Source organism: Phodopus roborovskii, unplaced genomic scaffold (assembly GCF_943737965.1).
Source record: "Phodopus roborovskii unplaced genomic scaffold, PHOROB, whole genome shotgun sequence".
NCBI lineage: Eukaryota > Metazoa > Chordata > Mammalia > Rodentia > Cricetidae > Phodopus > Phodopus roborovskii.
Window position 1 is genome coordinate 14,626,407 of NW_026126511.1, and position 20,753 is coordinate 14,647,159.

The 20,753-nt window shown below is 35.1% G+C and overlaps 1 protein-coding gene across 12 annotated transcripts in view; it reads left to right on the plus strand.

Annotated features, from left to right (window-relative positions):
* Rbm26 (RNA binding motif protein 26) overlaps positions 1-20,753 on the plus strand; it is a 62,865-nt gene that overhangs the window by 30,752 nt on the left and 11,360 nt on the right. For 5 of the 12 annotated variants that reach the window (XM_051195238.1, XM_051195248.1, XM_051195241.1 and 2 more), the window contains exons 10-19: positions 100-211; positions 1,191-1,350; positions 2,448-2,612; positions 3,486-3,617; positions 4,720-4,791; positions 11,556-11,681; positions 11,944-12,018; positions 13,572-13,739; positions 15,474-15,578; positions 18,966-19,166. In XM_051195238.1, the coding sequence (XP_051051195.1) occupies positions 100-211; positions 1,191-1,350; positions 2,448-2,612; positions 3,486-3,617; positions 4,720-4,791; positions 11,556-11,681; positions 11,944-12,018; positions 13,572-13,739; positions 15,474-15,578; positions 18,966-19,166 (1,316 nt within the window). The remainder of the gene's footprint in view (positions 1-99; positions 212-1,190; positions 1,351-2,447; positions 2,613-3,485; positions 3,618-4,719; positions 4,792-11,555; positions 11,682-11,943; positions 12,019-13,571; positions 13,740-15,473; positions 15,579-18,965; positions 19,167-20,753) is intronic. The other 7 variants (XM_051195245.1, XM_051195247.1, XM_051195249.1 and 4 more) reach the window with 3 other exon arrangements.

Consider the following 20,753-nt stretch of genomic DNA (forward strand, 5'->3'; position numbering starts at 1 on the left):
TATATTTATTTTGGTAGAAAGCCTGAACACAACACTTTTATAGAAGTACCTGAAATAAACACAAAATATTAATGTCTTCTTTCTTTTGTTTTGACACAGAAAAGCCTCCTAACAAAAGTAGTATGAGGATAGTGGTGGATTCAGAGTCAAGGAAAAGAACCATTGGGTCTGGGGAACCTGGAGTTTCTACAAAGAAGACATGGTTTGATAAGTAAGCCGACAGAATATTGAAAAATTTTTTTATATATTGATTATTGCTGTATATATGTAATATAGCTGTATTGCTGTATTATTATTACCATGTAATCTTTTGGAATGTGTGAAAATGGTTATTTACTAAGTTGTAAGGATCTGTAGACTGTCCTCAGCCTGTAATTTCGGCTTTTTCTAGAAATTTGTAAGTTTGGTTTATCAGTACAAAGCTATTTTCTTATAAAAGTGGAGTGATAATGGAGGTCACAATTTTACTGTTAATTCTTTCACCTCAAAAAGAAACTCCTTATACATGTTAGATGTATATTGAGTAGAAGGTGTGCACATACATGATAGTTATCAGCCCAGTGCCAAAGAGGAAGGATGTAGAAGCTCTGGGTGGAGACTTCAGCACATATTATTTGCATATGTTTGCATCCATGAAGAGAGGTTAGGGCCACACTTAGTAGTTCAGAAGGAGTAGTTTTTAAATCTGGTTTTGTGATTAAATATGTGATTCAAGGTAAATGAAGAGGTGATTTTATTCGATCACAGATTTTTTTTTTCATGTACCAAAAGTATCATGTGTGTTCCCAATAATTTTATTTCTTCTTAAACTAGTAATAGGTTGAGGTGTCATCTTTATATCAGAAATTGAAGTTACAAAAGTCTTAAAATGCAAAACATTTTAGTATGCTAACTTTGTAGAATAGAAAAAGAATTGTATGTGCATTTGACTAAATGCAGGCTGTAGTATCTTCTTGGATAAAAATAACAGAAAATGAAAAGTGTATAAAAAAATTACTTCCATAAAAGACACTAACTACTAATTTAGAAACTGAAGGAAAAGTTAAAATTTTCTTATCAACTAGTACTTCCAGTTTTGGAGAAAAATTGATTACATTAAGAACATCCATTTTACTTGTAAAAATTTATTCCTTTGTAGTAGTTGGAGTCGGGATTTAAAGATATATTGACCAACTTATTTTTGCTTACAGACCAAATTTTAATAGGACAAACAGCCCAGGTTTCCAGAAGAAGGTTCAGTTTGGAAACGAAAATACTAAACTTGAACTTAGGAAAGTTCCTGCAGAATTAAATAACATCAGCAAACTTAATGAACATTTTAGTCGATTTGGAACGTTGGTTAACTTACAGGTAAGAGGTGTGGAATGATATTGTTGTCAGTAATTATTTAAATACTTAAGGAAACTTGTAGAGAAATTTAGAGAATTCATTTAAATTGTTACTATTATGCAATACCCGGAGAGGGTTAAGTAATAAAGAAAGGAAATATTATAAAATGAAGTGATGCTATTGGTTTGGTCTTTGAGAGAGGGATTCAGTGGTCAGACTCACTCCCACAGGCTCCTCTCGTGAGAGCTCAGGGATCTCTGAGAGCTTGTGCCTTGGTTAGGATTACTGTTGCCATGATGAAACACCATGACCAAAGCAACTTGGGGGAGGAAACAGTTTCTTCAGCTTATGCTTCCATATCACAGTTCATCATCAAAGGAGGTCAGGACAGGGCAGGAACTATAGGCAGGAACTGTTGGCAGAGGCCATGGAGGAGGACAGCTTACTGGCCGTCCTGCTTTCTTGCAGAACCTGCTCAGCCTGCTTTCTTACAGAACTCAGGACCACTAGCTCATGGAGGATCCCACCACAGTGGCCTGGGCCTCCCACATTAGTCATTGCTTGAAGATAAAGTCCTACAGGCTTGTGCACAGCCTATGGAGGCATTTTTTGAGATGTCTTCCTCTGAGATGACTTTAACTTGTGTCAGGTTGACATAAAACTATTCAGTACAGCTTGTAATGACAACTCCTCTAAATGATCTGATAACCTACCACTGGCCTCTTCTTCAAAGATTCACACCACTTACCAGCACTGCTGACTAATGACTTGCTTTGACATGTCTTTGTTCTGTAAAACTAAAAAATCATGGAACTGCTTCCACACTGAAATCTAAGTCTTTGTTTCATGGCCACTCAGATCTAGCCCCCAAATAAACTTTTCTCTTACTCCCTTAAACAAGTAAATAAGTAAAAAGTAAAGAACTTTCCCATGCTACTGGGAAATAACTGCGAGAGTGACAAAGTTGGCATATTGTATAGCTAGCATAGGTATAAGGAGCTGTGATAATAAGCTCTTACATGAAAGGACCAGCATTTCACAATTGAGAAATTGACTGTCTAAAGCCATGTATTCCTTTAGAATTCCTTTAGAAACTGTCCTCACATGTTAAATCTTAGGTTGCCTATAATGGTGATCCTGAAGGTGCCCTTATCCAATTTGCAACATATGAAGAAGCAAAGAAAGCAATCTCAAGTACAGAAGCAGTATTAAATAACCGCTTTATTAAGGTTTACTGGCACAGAGAAGGAACTACTCAGCAGTTACAAACCACTTCACCAAAGGTAAGAGAGAAATTAGTGTGAGGTCTTAGTTTCTTAGGCTCTTCTTATCTTACATATCAATCCCAGTTCCCTCTCCCTCCTATTCTCCCATGTCCACCTCTGACCCCCATCCCTTTCCTCTTCTCCATAGAAAGGGTGAGACCCTCTGTTGGAGGATCATCAAAGTCTGTCACATCATTTGGGACAGGGACTAGGCCCTCGTCTGTGTGTCTAGGCTGAGAAAGTGTCCCTCAGCTCATGGTGTCCATTCATACATGGGGGTATAAATGCTGTTCCATTACCAGGGTCCCCATAGATTGTCTTGGGCTCTTTTAGTAGAGCTTAAGCAGAGGCTTTTGAACCAAGTGGCACCTTAGTTTTACTACTTTAGGGTCTTGAGACAGTTAACTTATCCAGCTATTCTTTCATTAGCTTGTGAAGTTAATCGTAATTTAGAGAATACAAGATGGTATGTGTAAAGCGTCTAGAACAGTTGCTGGGAAAGTAATCACTCATTAAATGATGGCTATATATTTCTTGAGTTTACCCTAAGTGGTTATCTTAGGAATTCTTTTTTCTTTCTCTTGTACTCCTCCCTCCCTCCCCAAAGAGATATAGAATAGTCTGTTTTTCTTTTCTTTTCTTTCTTTTTTTTTTTTTTTTGATTGATTGTTTAAACAAGCAGTGATGGATTTAATGAATTTTCTGTCCTCATAATTTATTTCTGACAAAGAAAATGTATATACATTGAAAAGAATAGAAAGAGTTGAATTTGATTATAAAGCTACATTTTAAAATTTTCTTTATATGGGTACTGTAAGTACAAAATCATCCTGGTTGGATTTTATCTTCTTTTACTAACTTGGTTGCTTTATTTTTTCTTTTTGCTCTGAGGTAATACAGCCATTAGTTCAGCAGCCCATTTTACCTGTTGTGAAACAGTCGGTAAAAGAGCGATTGGGTCCTGTACCTTCAGGTACTGTTGAACCAGCAGAAGCCCAGAGTGCTACTTCAGACCTTCCCCAGGTAAATAGAAGGTTTTATCAACAGGTCTGTCAAATAGGTTCTCAGTCAATTAATTTTCCTTCGTTGCTAGTTGCTAGAATTGTAGTTTATGATGTATGTTCTGCACCTGTGTGTGAATTCCACCTATAAGTTAGTTTTAACATAACATCATCTTCATTGTGTTCTGCTAGAGAATTTAATCTTAAATTCTTTTTCCTAGTTAATACTTACGAGAAAGGCCTCTTTTTCACTTTAAACAAATTTGCCAGAGAGTGAATTTCAGTATACTAAATCTTATTTTTTTCTATTATCTTTTTACTTAGAGTTCTATCTCCCGATAATTAGGCAGTAGAGTGAACAGGAAACATTTGGGAAGGGAAGATTTAAGCCGTCAGGTTCATGTGCTCGACTGAGAATCTTAGAACTCTGCATCACTTATTACTGACTGGGGTTCTCTTCTCCATATGTCATTTCTTTTCCAGTTCCGGACTTGAGAGCCATTTTCTTGTTTCTACATGCTCAGAAATTTAGCTTTCTTTTTCTCTAGGTGTTTCATGATTTGCTGTAAAAAATGGGGTAGATACTGTTTTTGATAATTCTTGATGCATAAAGTAAGATAATGAGATTCTGTATGAAGGTTCAGAGTGCAAATTGATGAACTGTTACTTTTAAGTTATATCTAAGTAATTACTGAGTATAGTGTATTTAATTATAAACATTTTCAGAACGAATGACCCTTGTTTTTAAGCTTATGAAACAGGCTTATACTTTGAATGTTCACATCTATTTTAAAATGTGCAGACTCTCTACTTGTTAATGTACAAGTCCAGGAAGGGACTTTAACAACCAACTACTTGAGGACAGATTTTACGTTGTAGTTTTTTGTGGTTAAAATTAAAGACTGTTTAGATTTTTGATACATATTTCCTTCTTATCCTTTCCCCTTCCTCTTCTTTCTCCTTGTTTCTCTCTCCTATTTTTTTTTTTTAAGGCCCAAGTTTCTGTGGCTAGTATTGTTATGCAGTAACTCAGTATATATTAGTAGAATCAGGATGTTCAAAATCCCAACAGACTTAATATATGTTTGGGGAAACACTGAATATGTCCGTTTTAATCTTTTTAGAATGTAACTAAGTTATCTGTGAAGGACAGGTTGGGTTTTGTATCAAAGCCATCTGTTTCAGCAACTGAAAAGGTAAGAATAGCATGATGTGTTTGTCTTGGCTTCATAAATGTTTTTCAGGTGGCATCTTCATTTTTAATTTTTTTCATAGCTCCAAACTCCTGCTTCTTAATAGTATTGGTAGCTCTTACTCCTGCCTATTTGCTGAAAAAGAATGCCTTCTTTTTTACATCAACATTTCAGTACTTGCTTCTCTTCTATGTGCTTCATTCTTTGTTTTCTTTTATGTTTACTTTCTTAAGAGACATTGTGCATTTTAGCTTGAAAACTCTGGTAGTGTAATAGAAAGGGTCATGAGCTAGGAATATTACCAGAATTTGGTCCCTAGCTCTTTGTTTCCTAACTGCATGGTAATTGGCAGTGTATTTAATATTTCTAAATCTTTTTACTTATTGGTAGGCTGGTGATGGTATTATGTGTCTTGCTTTATTTAATTAAAAGTAGTTTTAAATGGAAAGGATGGTTATTATTATTTTATTTTGGCCAGTTTAAAGTTATTGCTGACAGTTATTTATAAGAAGGTAAATAAAGATTGTTAAGGCTGTTTATGGATCTTATAAATAGATGTGTGGTATGTTGTTTCCATGTTAAGCCTTCCCCGATAATATTGTTTTGTTTGAAATATGTGAAACTATAAAATAATAGAGTTGAATGATCTAAAGACCAAGCGTAACAAAACCCCAAAAGATTTGTTTGTCTAGTTTCTAGCCCATGTTCTTTCTAGTTTGAAGATTACTGGGGAAATTCATGTTGAAAGTGAATCAGGCATCTAGCTGACCTGCCATCCATCCATTTGTTCTTTAGAGTACTGTTTTATTTGTGACTTACTCAATAAACTTTGACATTTTGAGAAATTTGCAACTCAGTCTGCATCAGACCTTTCTTTTGGGCATCTCAGTGCCTAAAATGCACTATTTTCCATACAGAAGTTAATTTTAATTTCCAGTCCTTATCTCTAGAAATAGCTGTCAGAAGTGTCTTAAGCCTTGAAGGCATGGCACATGTATTTATAGTGTATTACTTTTTCTCTATTGCCTTCAGTTTTCTGCTTTTGAGTGACTTAGCTGGTGTGTCTTATTATTCTCTTTAAACTTTGTTGCCATTCTGTCAGTACAATGTTTGTTTATTTTAGAGAATTTGAATTCATTGGTTACAATTACTTCGTTTAGTTCATAGTTCATAGACCTCCCTCCTCCTCCCAGCAGTGTATGTTATCTGCCTTGTGTGAGTTTTTGTGTGTTGTTTTGTGCCCTCCAAGCCAAGTTTTCTGTCTTGTTCTCTTCCAGTTTCTTTCCTAGCTCACCCTTTTAATCTTGTGTATGTTCTATCTCAGTCTAGTTCTAGCTTCTTTGTGCTACTTCTCCTTGATTGCATTTACGCTGCCAGTCAAATTTCCTGATGTCTAATATACCAGTTTTAGATACTAATTTTGTTATATGTTCTTTTCTTTTTTTCTTTTTTCTTTTTTTTTTCTTTTTTTTTTTTTTTTTTTTTTTTTTTTTTTTTGAGGGGTGGGGGAAGTATTTTCAAGATACGATTTCTCTGTGTAGTCCTGGCTTTCTCGGAATTCATACTCTATATAGACCAGGCTGGCCTCAAACTCAGAGATTGCCTGGCTTTTGTCTCCCGAGTACTGATTAAAAGCTTAATGAATTTTTGAAAAATCTGAGACTTTATCCTGTTTTCATAATGAAAGTTAACATTTACATTTGGATTTTTTTTTAAAATGGGAAAATAATTGAGCTACATTTATAATGAAAATTAACATTTACATTTGGAATTTTTTAAATTGGGAAAATAATTGAGCTACATTTCAGTTTTTTTTTTTTTTTTTTTTTTTTTTTTTTTTTTCATTTAGCCATTGGAAATGACATTGAACAAGTTCTCTTGACTCTATTTTAAAATAGAGGTGTGATGGGAGAGGTCATTCTGTATGTTTCTCATACTGGTTAATAATAAAGCACTGTTGGCCAATAGGAAAGGAAGATAGGAGGGACTAGGAGACAAGGAGGAAATAGGAAGTAGTAAGGAGGAGTCAAGATGGAGAGTCAGGAGAGAGCTGGACGCCAGCCGCCTCCCCGGTAAGAGAAGGCCATGTGAAAATACATAGATCAGCAGAAATGGGTTAATAATTAAGGCAGAGCTAGCCGATAAGAAACAAGTAACCGGGCCAACAGCATTGTATCAAATACAGAGTCTCTGTGTATTATTTGGGGCTGGCGCAGCAGCAGGACAAGACCAAGCGGCAGGCAGAAAAACCCTACTCGTTACAGAGGTGCTAATAGCCTTTTGATTTTACTTTTGAGTTGCTGTACAGTTTTGCTGATGTAAATCCAAAGATTGGTAGACTACATAAAGCTTTTCTCTCCCACTATTTATTATTTTAATTGTTTTTTAGTAAATTGTTCTCTGTGAAGACTTTCTTAGGTTATTTTTTTTATTAACTTGACTTATTTAAAAGATTGTACTTTTTTGGGAATTATAATTCATAGAAAAATTGATTATGAACTGTAAATAGCTTGTTTTTTGATGTTTAAAAGGTTTCTCTGTAAGATAATTAAATCTCTTATCATATATGGAAGATTAAAAAGTTGAACTCATGGGACAGAGTAAATGATGGATGGTTACTATGGCTCTAAGGTGAGGAAGTTATGAAGATTATGGCTACAGGTTGTCAAATAATACCAAAATATGTCAACATGGTAACCTCAGTTAAAAACCATGGTTATAAGTGTTCTCAAAACAAATTATCAGCCAGTGCAAATATTAGTTCAGTTTATCCATTTTATAAGAGATACACACACACACACACACACACACACACACACACACACACACACACATATATATAATGTATTGTGCATAGCAGATAAAATTTTTTATGTTTTTTAGAACTACCTAGTATTCTTGAGAAAAAATTCTATTATATATGTATGTATATACATGTGTGTATGTGTTTTTTTTTTTCTTCAGAGACAGGGTTTTTCTTTGTAACATCCCTGGCTAGCCTAGAACTTGCTTTATAGACCAGGCTGGCCTCGAGCTCACAGAGGTCTGCCTGCCCCTCCCTCATGAGTGCTGGGATGAGTGGCGTGTGCCACCACTGTAAGTCTAATCAGAATACTTTTTAAATGAAACTTTAAATCTTTTCATCACACCAGAACTCACCACTTACTTGGTCAGTGTTGCAGAATGCTTATCTATGTGCTATGAAATAGTATTGTAGATAAACATTACATTTTACTGAATAGGTACATACTTTATCAAAAACATTGAACATACTAATCTTCCTGTCTATATAGTGCCTCACATACTTTTAAAATTAAACCGAGTTTCTTTTCTGCTTTAAATACCTGCTAGAGCTACTTACTTTAACATGTTAGCATTCTTTTATATTTTCAGTTTGAGCATTACTTATTTTAAAAATGATGCTTAGATGACTTCATAGGAATCCTAAATAGTAAATAGGAGTCTTTCCCTCCCATCCTTAGCAAGACAATGTTTGCGTTTTTATACATACTAATGCTAGGTATAGGTAGGAATGTTGTCCAGAACAAGAAATAGAGATGTGGGAACAGTTGAGAGCACTTGTTGCTCTTATAGATGACCCAGGTTTGCTTCCCAGAACTCATGTGGCAGTTCACAGCCATGCTAACTTCAGAAGGTCCAGGGGATCTGGTGCTCTCTTCTGACTTCCTTGGAAACCAGACATGCACATGGTGCATATTTGTAACGTATAGACACAACACTAATACATATAAAATAAATCTAAACAAAAAAGGAAAATGATTAAATGGATTATAATCTCTTAATAATTTAGAGAAGTAACTTTTGTCTTGGTCATAGGATATATTAATAAAAACATAGCACGTGCTAGACCTTTTAACTCATCTTCTGAGTAATAAATACATCATGGCCAGGAAAGATTAAGTCTAGAAACTCAAGATGATTTAACACCAGGAAAACTGTTTAACTGACTACATTTGTAGTCAGTTTCCCTTTGTAAGGGAAAAGGAAAACCTTGTGTAGTCTACTATCTTGGTAGAAAAATGTTTGGTGAAATACTTCACACCAGAGTGGAATAGATAGAGACTTCCTACCTTGATGAAGAATGTTTGCACCTCACCTACCAGAACTAACATTAAACTTCATGATGAAACATAGTGACTATCCCCCATCTGTCCAGTTCAGGAATGAGACAAAGATCTCTCATCACTTTCATTTTTTTCTTCTGGGTTTAAAATGAAATAAGCCATTATAAAGATTTGAAAGGAGGAAATAAAACTGTTTATGTATGGGTGACACAATTATTATATGTGTAGAAAATCCAGAATAAACTTAGAAGCAGTTGAGATCATAGGTGAGTACAATTAGATCATGAGAACTTAGGCTAGTGTTATGTCATCGTATAAAATTAGAGTACATGAAGAAAATTGGAAAATTAACATTCCTGCAAAGGCCATGCTTTATAGTCTTAGAAATTGTAACTTAGTATGTTGGTTGGATTTGTTGGCTTCTTCCACTGTTTTTGTTTAAATGTATTAATTTATTTATTGACAGTGCTAGAGGTCGAACCCAGGACTTTGAGGATTGAAGCATTGCATTCAGTTTCATATGTAGTTCTAAGACTGGCTTTTAATACTGTCAATGCTTCCAGCTTCCAAATGCTGCATTTACAGGCATTTGCCACTAGGCCTGGGTAAATTTTAAATCTTGAAAAATGTGGAGTTTTTTTTTTTTTTTTTTTTTTTTAACTATTCTAGTATTTAAAACTCTGGAACTAAATAGATTAGAATAAAAAAGCAATATTTGTAGTCCTACAGTTCATTATTTCCAAGACACATTCTAATTTTACATCTTGGCACCTTTGGGCCATGTTTCACCATTGTTGAAAATGAAGTTATAACTAACTGTAAGCTCTTTGCTATTGTTTCTTTATTGTTTAATTTTAAGTCGGAATCCTTGAGATCGAGGCTCTGTGTAACAGTTTATCATATATAGTTGTGATGTACACATTTCCAAGTTATTGAGTTTGGAGAATTTTTCTATTCATAGTTGTTTAATTTGTTAGGGAATTCTTATGAAGAAATTGTATACTTAAGTAGTTAATGTATACTTAAAACAATGGAACTGTTTTATGGTTTTCATAAATTATCTCTCCTTCATATTCTCATCCAGTTTAGCATTTGTTACATGGTAAACTAGCATCAAAGAAGTTCTCTGGAAGTATTCATAGTAGTCACTGAAATTAGACTATGACCTAAATCTGTGTTTTGTATTCTAATTAATATAAGTATTTCATAGTTACTATTTCATGTTTATTAGTGATAAGTGGCTTTTTGGTCATGAAGAAGTTTACACGTGAAGTTCTGATACATGTAGAATACCATTTTCTTTTACCTTTTAAATATCAGGTGTGGACTGTGGAGCGAGAATAGTGACAGCTTTTATTTCATTTAGATTTTGAGACATTTCATGGATGCTTAGAATAGTAATGAGTCACCCATGTTTTTTTCCTCTTATTTCAAGATTAGAAAGTGGTCTCCAGAATGCCACTATTATGCTTTATCAGATGTTAACCTAGTAGCTAAAAATAGGGTAATATTTCCAACTTATTCTCTTACTACTTTTTGTATCATGTTTTAGCCCAGAAATTCTTAAGGCATAAAAAGAAGGAATGTTGTCCCCTGAAAAATCATGATGTGTGGTTATTTGTTTAGATTTCATAGAGTCTGTTGATACTGTCTTCTCTAAGAACCCATTACTTCATGGAACTTAGTGAAGGAAATAAATAGCCTCTCAGGACTGTCGTCGTCCCCCCGCCCCCTCTCCCCCGTCCCCCAATTAAACCTAGTGTTTTAAAGTGCATCCCACTTTAATTGATAATCATTTTTGTAAGTTAGTGTGAAAATGTTTATTATTTCTCATGTGTGATTGTATTCTTTTAGATACTGACAGTATGGTGATAAGGCAAGTGAAAAAATAATGTTTGCTCAAAGAGAGAGCTTTGGGTTTGTGTTTTAGATGCTGTCAAGATGACCCTCCCAGTTTTATAAATGAGCACACTGAGGTTCCTTCCCCTACCTCTCATTCATAACTCAGGGTTGATAAGACTTAGACTCAAGAGTCACAAAGAAGAGAGAAACTAGAAATTATTTCAAGGGTCTTACAGTGTAGATAGGAAGGAATACCTCAACATCAGTTTTTTTTTTTTTTTAAATTAAATAGTTAATATTACCTAACTAGTGGTATTTTTATATCATGGCTTAAGGAATAAAAATTTGTAAGTATTGGGCAGAAAAGAAAAATGTTTAGTGCTTTGGTTTGTGCTGCATCTGAGCGTGGCTTAAGAGGTTAAGATCACTTTAACCAGGAAAAATGTGGCCTTCAAGGAATGGAGAATGATTGCTGCGTTTATTTCAGAACTACAAATCACAGTGGTTATACCACTGTAGGATGACATGCAGTTTTTCTCTTGTGCTTTTTTTTTTAAACAATATAGATAATATATTCACAAATATTTTCTGAGAAATATAGTAATGGCAGTGTTCTTTTCCTTTTTCAGGGTTACATGTTTCGCTTTGCTTTTTTTGTTATACCTATTAAGTCACTTATTCACTCATACTGTTCAAGTCATGAAATGCAATTGTAGTTATATAATACATTTAGTTCAACATGCTAGTTTTAGGTGCTTTGAAGTTTAAGTTTCTTAGAAAGCAGGACTTAAATTATGAATGATTACCCTCTGTTTTAAGACATTGAATTTGTGTTGGTAGGTGTTGTCTACATCTACTGGCCTTACAAAAACGGTATATAATCCAGCTGCTTTGAAGGCTGCACAAAAAACCTTACTAGTTTCTACCCCTTCAGTTGATAATAATGAAGCACAGAAAAAGAAACAGGTAAGCACAGATAGTATAACAAATCTGTAAATAGGAATCCACCACCCGACCCCCCTCGCCCATGGGTGTGTTTGTACATGTGTGCATGTGTGCATGTAAAGGGACTTACTCATGGAGAGATGGGATTGGTCTGTGTGTAGCAATAAGCACCAACACAGCTTAGTGTATTGCTTTTGTTGCAACGCTTCTTCAGTGAAAACTGCTTTGCTTTTGTATTGTTTTATCTTTAGATTTCACGCAAATGATATTTTGATTCTTTTAGGAGGCACTGAAACTTCAGCAGGATGTAAGAAAAAGGAAGCAAGAAATTTTAGAAAAGCACATTGAAACGCAGAAGGTAAAATAGTAAACTTATAGGCAGAATTACCAGTGTTCTTATTTTTAGTGAATTTAATCTAATTAGTTCATAGTGAGAAGCAGATTTACTGTAATTGGTAGTGGTAAAAGGGGAAAAGTTAGTGTGTCATTGTTATGTATTAATATTGGAGTTGAAGAAACTTATGAAGTGTGGGAATAATTTATTTGGAACTGGTTCTCAACATGATTGAAAATAAATTCATTTAGCTCTGTTACTGTACAGTAGTTTGGTCAGTGAATAATATAATGAAATGAAATATTTTTCTCACTATTGATATGCTCTCCACTAATTTAGGATCCTCTACTCCTGTGTTATACAGTAGAGAGTAGTCAAATGCTATATCTGACTGATATGTCTCGTTCAAATTGAAGTGAAATGATAGTTACATACCAGATTTCAAAGATATAGTTTGAGGGAAAAAAAAAAATCTCAGGAATTTTTTGTTGTTCTCAGAAACTTTTTGTTGCTGTTGAAATGTGCATTTTGGTACTCTAGGCTAAATTACTGAATTAATTTTATTTTTCCTCTTTTATTTTTTTAACGTCATTGATAAACATATTATGTGTAGGCATGGAGAGATAGTTCAGTGGTGAAGAGTATTTGCTACTCCTATTCCAGAGGACCTAATTTTGGGTTCCCAGTCATGTCAGGTGTCTCACAATTGCAGTTAATTCTACCTGTAAGGTACCAGACTTTTTTTTTTTTTTTTTTTGTCTTTTTCAAGGCAGGGTTTCTTTGTGAAACAGTCCTGGCTGTCTGGGAACTCACTTTGTAGACCAGGCTGGCCTTGAACTCATAGAGATCTGCCTGCCTCTGCATCCTGAGTGCTAGGATTAAAGGTGTTTGCCACCACCGTCCAGCTCAGACCTCCTTTTCTGACCTCCATGGTCATCTGTCTGCATGTGTATGGCACAGGCACATATATCAATTATAAAGTAAATCTTTAAATCTTTTATGTGGCTGGTATTTCTTAGCTGTTTTTGGGGCAGATTGCTCTAATTTGTGACATTTAATTAGAAGTTAGTTCTTGATGAATGTTGGTAGTAGAAAAATGCAAACATACAGAAACAATGTTTTGTTGGCAGAGTGGTGCATTACTGTAATCTCAGCACCTGGGGAGGCTGAGGCTGTCAGTTGCTGAGTTTGAGGCCAGCTTAGGCTACAAATTAACACTGTCTGAAAAAAACCTACATTAAGATTAGAAATATGGCCTTTTCCTATTTTTGAATATACTTCCGTTAAACTGAAATCACAATGCTTTATATAAAAAAGTGAAGCTGTCTTAACTTAGAACATAATTCCGTGTGGTCTCCCATCCCACTTCTCTTGTTCAGGGCTTATGTTCTACGAGAGCCAAATAATAGTAAAGTTCGGAACAAGTAAACTTGTAATTACATCCCTGTCAGCTAGCTACCAAGTATGCTCCTCTCTCTTTATAACTTGAGAACAATAGACCAAGAATAGTATTTGTTTTAACTGTTTGACTGTATTTGCTTGGTTGTCTCTTACACTTCTTCTTTAAAATTTGCCAGATGCTAATTTCAAAACTAGAGAAAAACAAAACAATGAAGTCTGAAGATAAAGCAGAAATAATGAAAACATTAGAGGTTTTGACGAAAAATATTACCAAGTTGAAAGATGAGGTCAAATCTACATCTCCTGGACGCTGTCTTCCAAAAAGTTTAAAAACAAAGACTCAGGTATTCTGTCTTCTTATCCATAGGACTACTTGTTAATACTCTCAAGCATGGATCCCGAGAGGTGGCCTAGTGGTGTAGTGCATTTGTTACTCTTCCAGAGAACCTAGTTTCAACACACTCACTTTGCACCTAGTTCCGGAGGATCTCACACCTTCTTTTTTGTCCCACAGGCACACTGAATGCACTAAGTGCACAGATATATGTGTAAGCAAAATACCCGTATATAATACATACAGATCTTCAAAAAAGAGAGCTTTACCATGAACATCTCACACTATCTTTAAGTTGTTAATTTAGGATATGTACTTTTCTTCATAACTCTCCTGTTTTTGTTTTTCACCTTTATTTTTATTTGTTGTTTTTTTTTTTTCCTTCTTCTTCTTCTTCTTCAAGATAGCATTTCTCTGTGTAGCCCTTGGTGTCCTGGAGCTCACTCTGGAGACCAGGATGGCCTTGAACTCCTCGGCCTCCCAAACTCTGGTATCAAAGGTGTGTGCCCCACTCCTGTCAGGCAACTCTCCTACTTCTTACAGCGGTGATATCTGCCATTAGAAAATGACTGGGATCACTGCCAGGCAACTCCCCTACTTCTTACAGCGGTGATATCTGCCATTAGAAAATGACTGGGATCACTGTGGGAAGTAGTTTGGGACAAAGTGATAAGGGTTGTATGGTGAAGAAGTTTGAAGTATGTATTGTAACTAGTTAGTGACATAAAAGGCCAATGACAGGAAGTAACCTAGCATCACTGTTCAGAAGAATTTGTAATAAGAAAAATTCAGGTGTATTTACTCAGAATAAAATAAAGGTGGTACAGTATTTTTACTTCGTATGTGTATGCACACACCAAACACACATTTATATTTCTAATTTAAACCTAAATCACATGCTTATTCCGTTTTAAAATTCAGTTTCCATAATGACAACTTGGTCTCATAACATTCATTCAAATAGACCTACAATACATTCGGAATAGTTCCAAAATTGTTGCAGTACTGATAACAACAATTAAGTTGGATTCAAATTTTATTTATATTCTTTACAAACTAATTGTATTCCATTAAATAGTAGGTCAAACTATGATGTTGGTTTACTTCTAGTTCTTTTTGTAAATACTGTTGATTACATAAAGTTAGGTATATTTCTGTTTTCAGTTTTGATCAGTTTTGAGTTCTTCTTGGCTGTAGTTTTTACTGGTTTAAAATTTCAATAATAATATTAGCATGGTTCAAAAGTACATAAAATGATACACATAGACTTTTCTCCTACTTCACCCCCTGAGCATCCCTAACAGCACTCCTTGCATGTAACCATCATTAGTTTGTGTTTTATCCACAAACCTAAGACATAAAGACACACTGTATTTTGCATGTTAGCTCTTTGCTTCCCCCCCCCCCCCCCCCCCCGGAATTTATTACATTATCAGTTCATAGAACTCATACCTTGGCTGTGGTATAGACAATGACTTTTAGGGAAATCAGTGAGGATAAACATTAGGGTATTTTTTATTAGAATAATATTGCATGTAGTAGAAGAGAAATGTTTTACACATTGACATGTACCTTTAACCTTGACATTTGTGAGGACAACATGAGAATCTTGACTGGATTACTGGCCCTTGCCAAAAAAAAAAGGGGGGGGGGAATGACACAAGTGGACATGAGAAAAAATATCTTTTAAAAATTTTACATAAGTTCAGAATATTGTTATTTGAAACATTAATGACTTTTTCAGATGCAGAAGGAATTGCTTGATACAGAATTGGATTTATATAAGAAAATGCAGGCTGGAGAAGAAGTCACTGAACTTAGGAGAAAGTATACAGAATTACAGCTGGAGGTATGTTTATTACAATTATACAGCTTGCTGGCTTGGGAAAACATACTGCTTCTATACACCCTGGTATCTCCATTTCTAGTGATTTTTTTATTTCTTTTTTGATTTTGTTCTCTTCTGCGTTTTGGGATTAAATACAATTAAAGGCTTTTTAGGTATTTGTATGAAAATAGTCTTTTTATGTGTAAAGTCATACAGGCATTGTGTTGAATTACTAAAAAATAGGTGTAAATCTGTTTAAACACATGCTTATTTAAGTTTTGCCTATAGATGGTGCTGTGGGTGTTTTATATGAGAAAATAAAACTACTTTATAATTTAGTTATGATTAAATCAGAAACTAGTGAAATTGATCTCTGTTATAAAACATGGATGTTTAATACTCACTTAAAATGTTTAAAAATTTGTTATATTACAAAACATAAAGCTATATATTAATGTCTAAATTCACCATTGCTTGACAACATCTGAGATTTTTTTTTAACATTTTAGGCTGTTTCTCTTAATTTGAATATATTTTCTTAAAAGTTTGTTGACACTGTTTTTTTTTTTTTTTTTTTTCCTTCTCCTGACAATGTAGTAGAAGTCTGTTTAGTGCTATGCAAGTATTAAAGTCTTGACTTTTGGCATCTGCTGGACACGTCTTAGGCTACATTTATCTTGAGAGTCATAAAAAGCTAAACATGCATACATCTGTATTTCTTTGAAACATGATCTGGTTTGTCTCTATGTTCTACCCCAAACAATGAGTTTCTTATATTAATTTTAAAATTGTTTTCTCCTTATGAATATTTCTGACATGAATTTAGTAAATAGGTAATATAAAAATGTACTGTTCCATGTTTTGCTTGTTGTCATTTAGCCAAAGGTGAAATGGTATTTTCTGGTCTTTTATGATGACCCTCAGCTTTGGTTTTCAGTAACACTCATGTATGCAGTAATGTAGTAGATGCCAGAATATGCTTGCTCATCACAGAAATTCCGTTATCATTAATAGAGACTTGTGAGCTAAGATTTTTAGATCAAATGCATTTTGAAAAGGTCATATTGAATATGCTGTTTGACTGTAGGATTTCTGGGAAGCTTTTAGTTTGAATTCTCAAATTATAGACTTGGTGAAGCTTAATTTTCACACAGTATCGTTGTGTCTTTAATACTCTGCAGGGTATACTTTTGATATGTTTAATCTTTATAATCTTTCCCCTTTAAAGTTTGTTTTTTATTTTAATATTTAATTGACCAGTTAAGAATTATACGTGTGTATGGTATATAATATGTTTCAATATATGAATACATCATGGAATGACTTATCAAAATAATGTATCCATCACTTCATTTTCTTATGAAAATATATTTAAAAATTTTCTTCCCTAGCTCTTTTCAAATACATCATCTGTCATCATCAGTTGTACTCAATGTGCTATACAACAGATGCTAGACTTTATTCTATTGTACATTTCGATTAACATTTCTCCATTTTCTGTTTCTGTGAAGAGACACCATGACCACAGCAACTCTTACAAAGGAAAGCATTTAATTGGGGCTGACTCACAGTTCAAGGGTTTATAGTTCATTGTTGTCATGGAGGGAAACATAGTGGCTTGCAGTAGACATAGTGCTGGAGAGACAGCTAAGCATTCTACATCAGGATCAGCAGAGAGCAGGAAGACATAGGGATACATTGGTCCTGGTGTTGAGCATCTTAGATCTCAAAGCCCAACCCCAGTGATACATTTCCTCCAACAATCCCACACCTGCTCCAACAAGGCCATATCCATCTCCATAGTGCCAGTCCTTATGAGACCATGGGAGCCATTTTCTTTCACATCATTGCAGATGCCCTTGTTATGTAGGGTGCTGGGGGTTGGACTTAGTTCTCTTGCTTACATGGTAAGCACTTAATGACTGTGGTAACTGCACAGCCGAATTGTAGTGATATTCTGTTTGTAATCTAACAAATAAAGCTTGCCTGAAGATCAGAATGCAGAGCTGAGTCACTAGTTAATAACATACCTAGTTAAGAGCTAAGCCACTGGTTAGCCACACACCTAAGCCACTAGTTAGCCATAGAGGACAGGCAGTGGTGACCTCACCTTTAATCCCAGCACTCAGAAGACAGAGGCAGGTAGATGGATCACTGAGTCCAAGGCCACCCTGGACTGCACAAGAGTGAATCAGTCTAAAAGAGATACAGAGCTCACACCTTTAATCTCAGCATTTGGGATGACACATCTTTAGTTGGAGAGAATGCTAGGCAGGAGCTCAGTGCAATCTTAGGGCAGTCTGAGGCTTGGTGGAGAACATTGCAATCAGCAGTCACTCTGAGGACAGGATCTGTCCCCCTTTGGTCTGAGCCTTGTTAGAGGTAAGACCTCTCTGGTGGCTTAGCTGCTTTGCTTTCCTGATCTTCAGCTTGAACCCCAATATCTGTCTCTGGATTTTTATTATTTGTGCTACATGAAACTGCGCTTGAGATTAAGGACTACTCACACAAGTCTTGACGAAATATTAGTGTAATGAAGGAGCGGTGCTCTACACGAGAGCAGCGTTGTGGTAGGATATTAATATTCTGTGTTCTGTGCTATGCTGTGTCGTGCATTTGAGAAAACTTACTAAACCGGTTGAGTCAACAGACAATGAAACAGAAGTATTTATTTAATAATTATATAAAACTTGAAGGGTTTGGGTACAGTTCAGTGTAAAAATGTCTTTATTATTTATGTAGTTCCTGTTGCAGTCTGTATTAACTAGACTTTTCAAGGAATTAAGAAACCCAGAGTTACAAGTCCCTTTGTTCTTATTTTGCTTACAGTATGAACTTAGTTTGGGAGGGAGGAGGGTGAAGTGGCATATGGCTCAGTGCATGAAGCTGGCCTGCTGACTTGAGTTTGTTCCCTGCGACTTATTTGGTGAAAAGAGATGGGAAATAATGTAATAAAATGGTAAATGTATTTTAAATACTTTTTAGAAAGAATGCATTTAAGTTTGTTTTTTTTTTTTTTTTTTTTTTTTTTTTGAGATGGGGTTTCTCTGTGTAGCTTCTGAGCTTGTCCTGGAACTTATTCTGGAGACCAGGCTGGCCTTAAAGTCACAGAGATCATTCCTGCCTCTGCCTCCCAAGTGCTGGGACTAAAGGTGTGTGCCACCACTACCAGGCTAATTTTAGAATTTTTAATGTTATGTAGTTATGTAAATACTTTCTCAGCTATCATAAACGTTTTGAACCATTTTTGAAATTGTAACACTTGGCTTGAGTTACCACAGGTGTAGTATTCCTAATTTGAAACTTGTTATACTCAATAAGTGAAGAAAGTCAGTGCAAATATTTCAAAATCTGAAACTCTAAACTCAGGAACACAGAGTATCATGTATAACCTCTGCTCTTTTCTAGGCTGCTAAAAGAGGAATTCTTTCATCTGGCCGAGGTAGAGGAATTCATGCCAGAGGTCGAGGTACAGCTCATGGCCGGGGCAGGGGTAGAGGTCGAGGACGAGGTGTGCCTGGACATGCTGTGGTGGATCACCGACCCAGAGCATTGGAGATTTCTGCATTTACAGAGAGTGATAGAGAAGATCTTCTTCCTCATTTTGCGGTACTTTATCACCTAGCAAAATAATACTAATAATTGTTACTTGGGTTATAGATATGATTAAAGAAAAAAATGAACATGAATTTAAATCTGTTGATATACAAGACTTTCTTAATGTATTAGTTATAAAACAGGGTGTTTTTGCGTGTTTGGAAGTAATTTTATGATTTCTTTTTTTCCTTGAGACAGGTTTTGATTTCTCTGTGTTGTAGATGGAAGTTTCTGTCCTGCCTGGTCCTGCAGACATTTAATCCCAAATAAACACACAGAGGCTTATATTAATTATAAACTGTTTGGCCGATGATTCAGGCTTCTTTTTGGCTAGCTCTTAATTATTAACCCATTTGTATTAGTATATGTATCTTCATGTGTTCTGGCTTACTGGAGAGTGCCTGGGTATCCCACCTTTCCGGTAGCTTCATGGCGTTAGCTTCATGGCGTTTTGCTCGAGACTCATTTTCTGCATTCCTCTTCTCAGACCTGTAGTCTGGTAGCTCTGCCTGTACTTCCTGCCTGTCCATTCGCCGAAACAGTTTTATTCATCAACCAATAAGAGAAACATTCACAGCATAGAGAAGGACATCCCTCATCATCTCCTTTTTTTTTTTTGTTTAAATAAAAAGGAAGGGTTTTAACTTTAACATAGTAAAATTAAATATAACAAAACACTTATCAAGCAAATTATAATTAACAATATTTAGTTCACAAACATTTGGCAAAATTTAAAGAAAATAGTCAATCATCTATCTTTGTGAGTCTAAAATTTTATATCTTCAACTCCATCCAAGACCCCAGAAGGATAATATATAAACTCTAGAATTGACAGAGACATCTCATTGCTTGGACAGTCACCCAGTTCCTTTGTAATTTTGGGGCATCCTTCTTCAGCCCATAGGCCATTGTGTCTGGCAGACTCTTTAATGAAGTAGGAAATTTGAAGATCTGTTCTGTCTTGTATTGGAAGAGTTTGTCAGTTGCTTTGTTTTGTAAAGCAGGAACCCTGAGGGCCCATCCTGTCTCTTGGCAAGTTCAGCAGTCACTTTTCTTCTAACCTGCTTGTCCAGTTTGGACAGCATTCTGTCAAGCAGTCCAGACAAGAATAGTTTCTTGTTCAAATGCCTGTCTCTGCCATGTTCAAGGCAAATTCCATAATGAGTTTTTTTTTTTTTTTTTTTGATACCCATTTTCCTCTCTGACGTAATTGGTGTTGCCAGGAGCAGTTGTGTCTCATTGTCATGAAAAACCCTAATAAAACATTTTAAATGTTGGATTCTGTAGGTCTTTGAAAGGTTTTGAAGAATACCTATCCATTTGAAATATATCTCTGTATATCTCGAAAACCTAACTAACCCAAGTTTTGACTATTATAGGTTCCTATCTATAATTTGTATTTAATTATACGTTACGTATTTAAATGAGCTGTATAAACCCAATCAATACCTAAGCAAGAGTAGAAATATACATATAACAAAATTGACCTTAAATTTGTATCAATGAACCCAAATCCATACCAATGTATTCATTTCTATGTCATTCCCTTTTTTCTTTAGAGAGATTAGCTGTGATTATTAACCGTTTATAACCAACCCC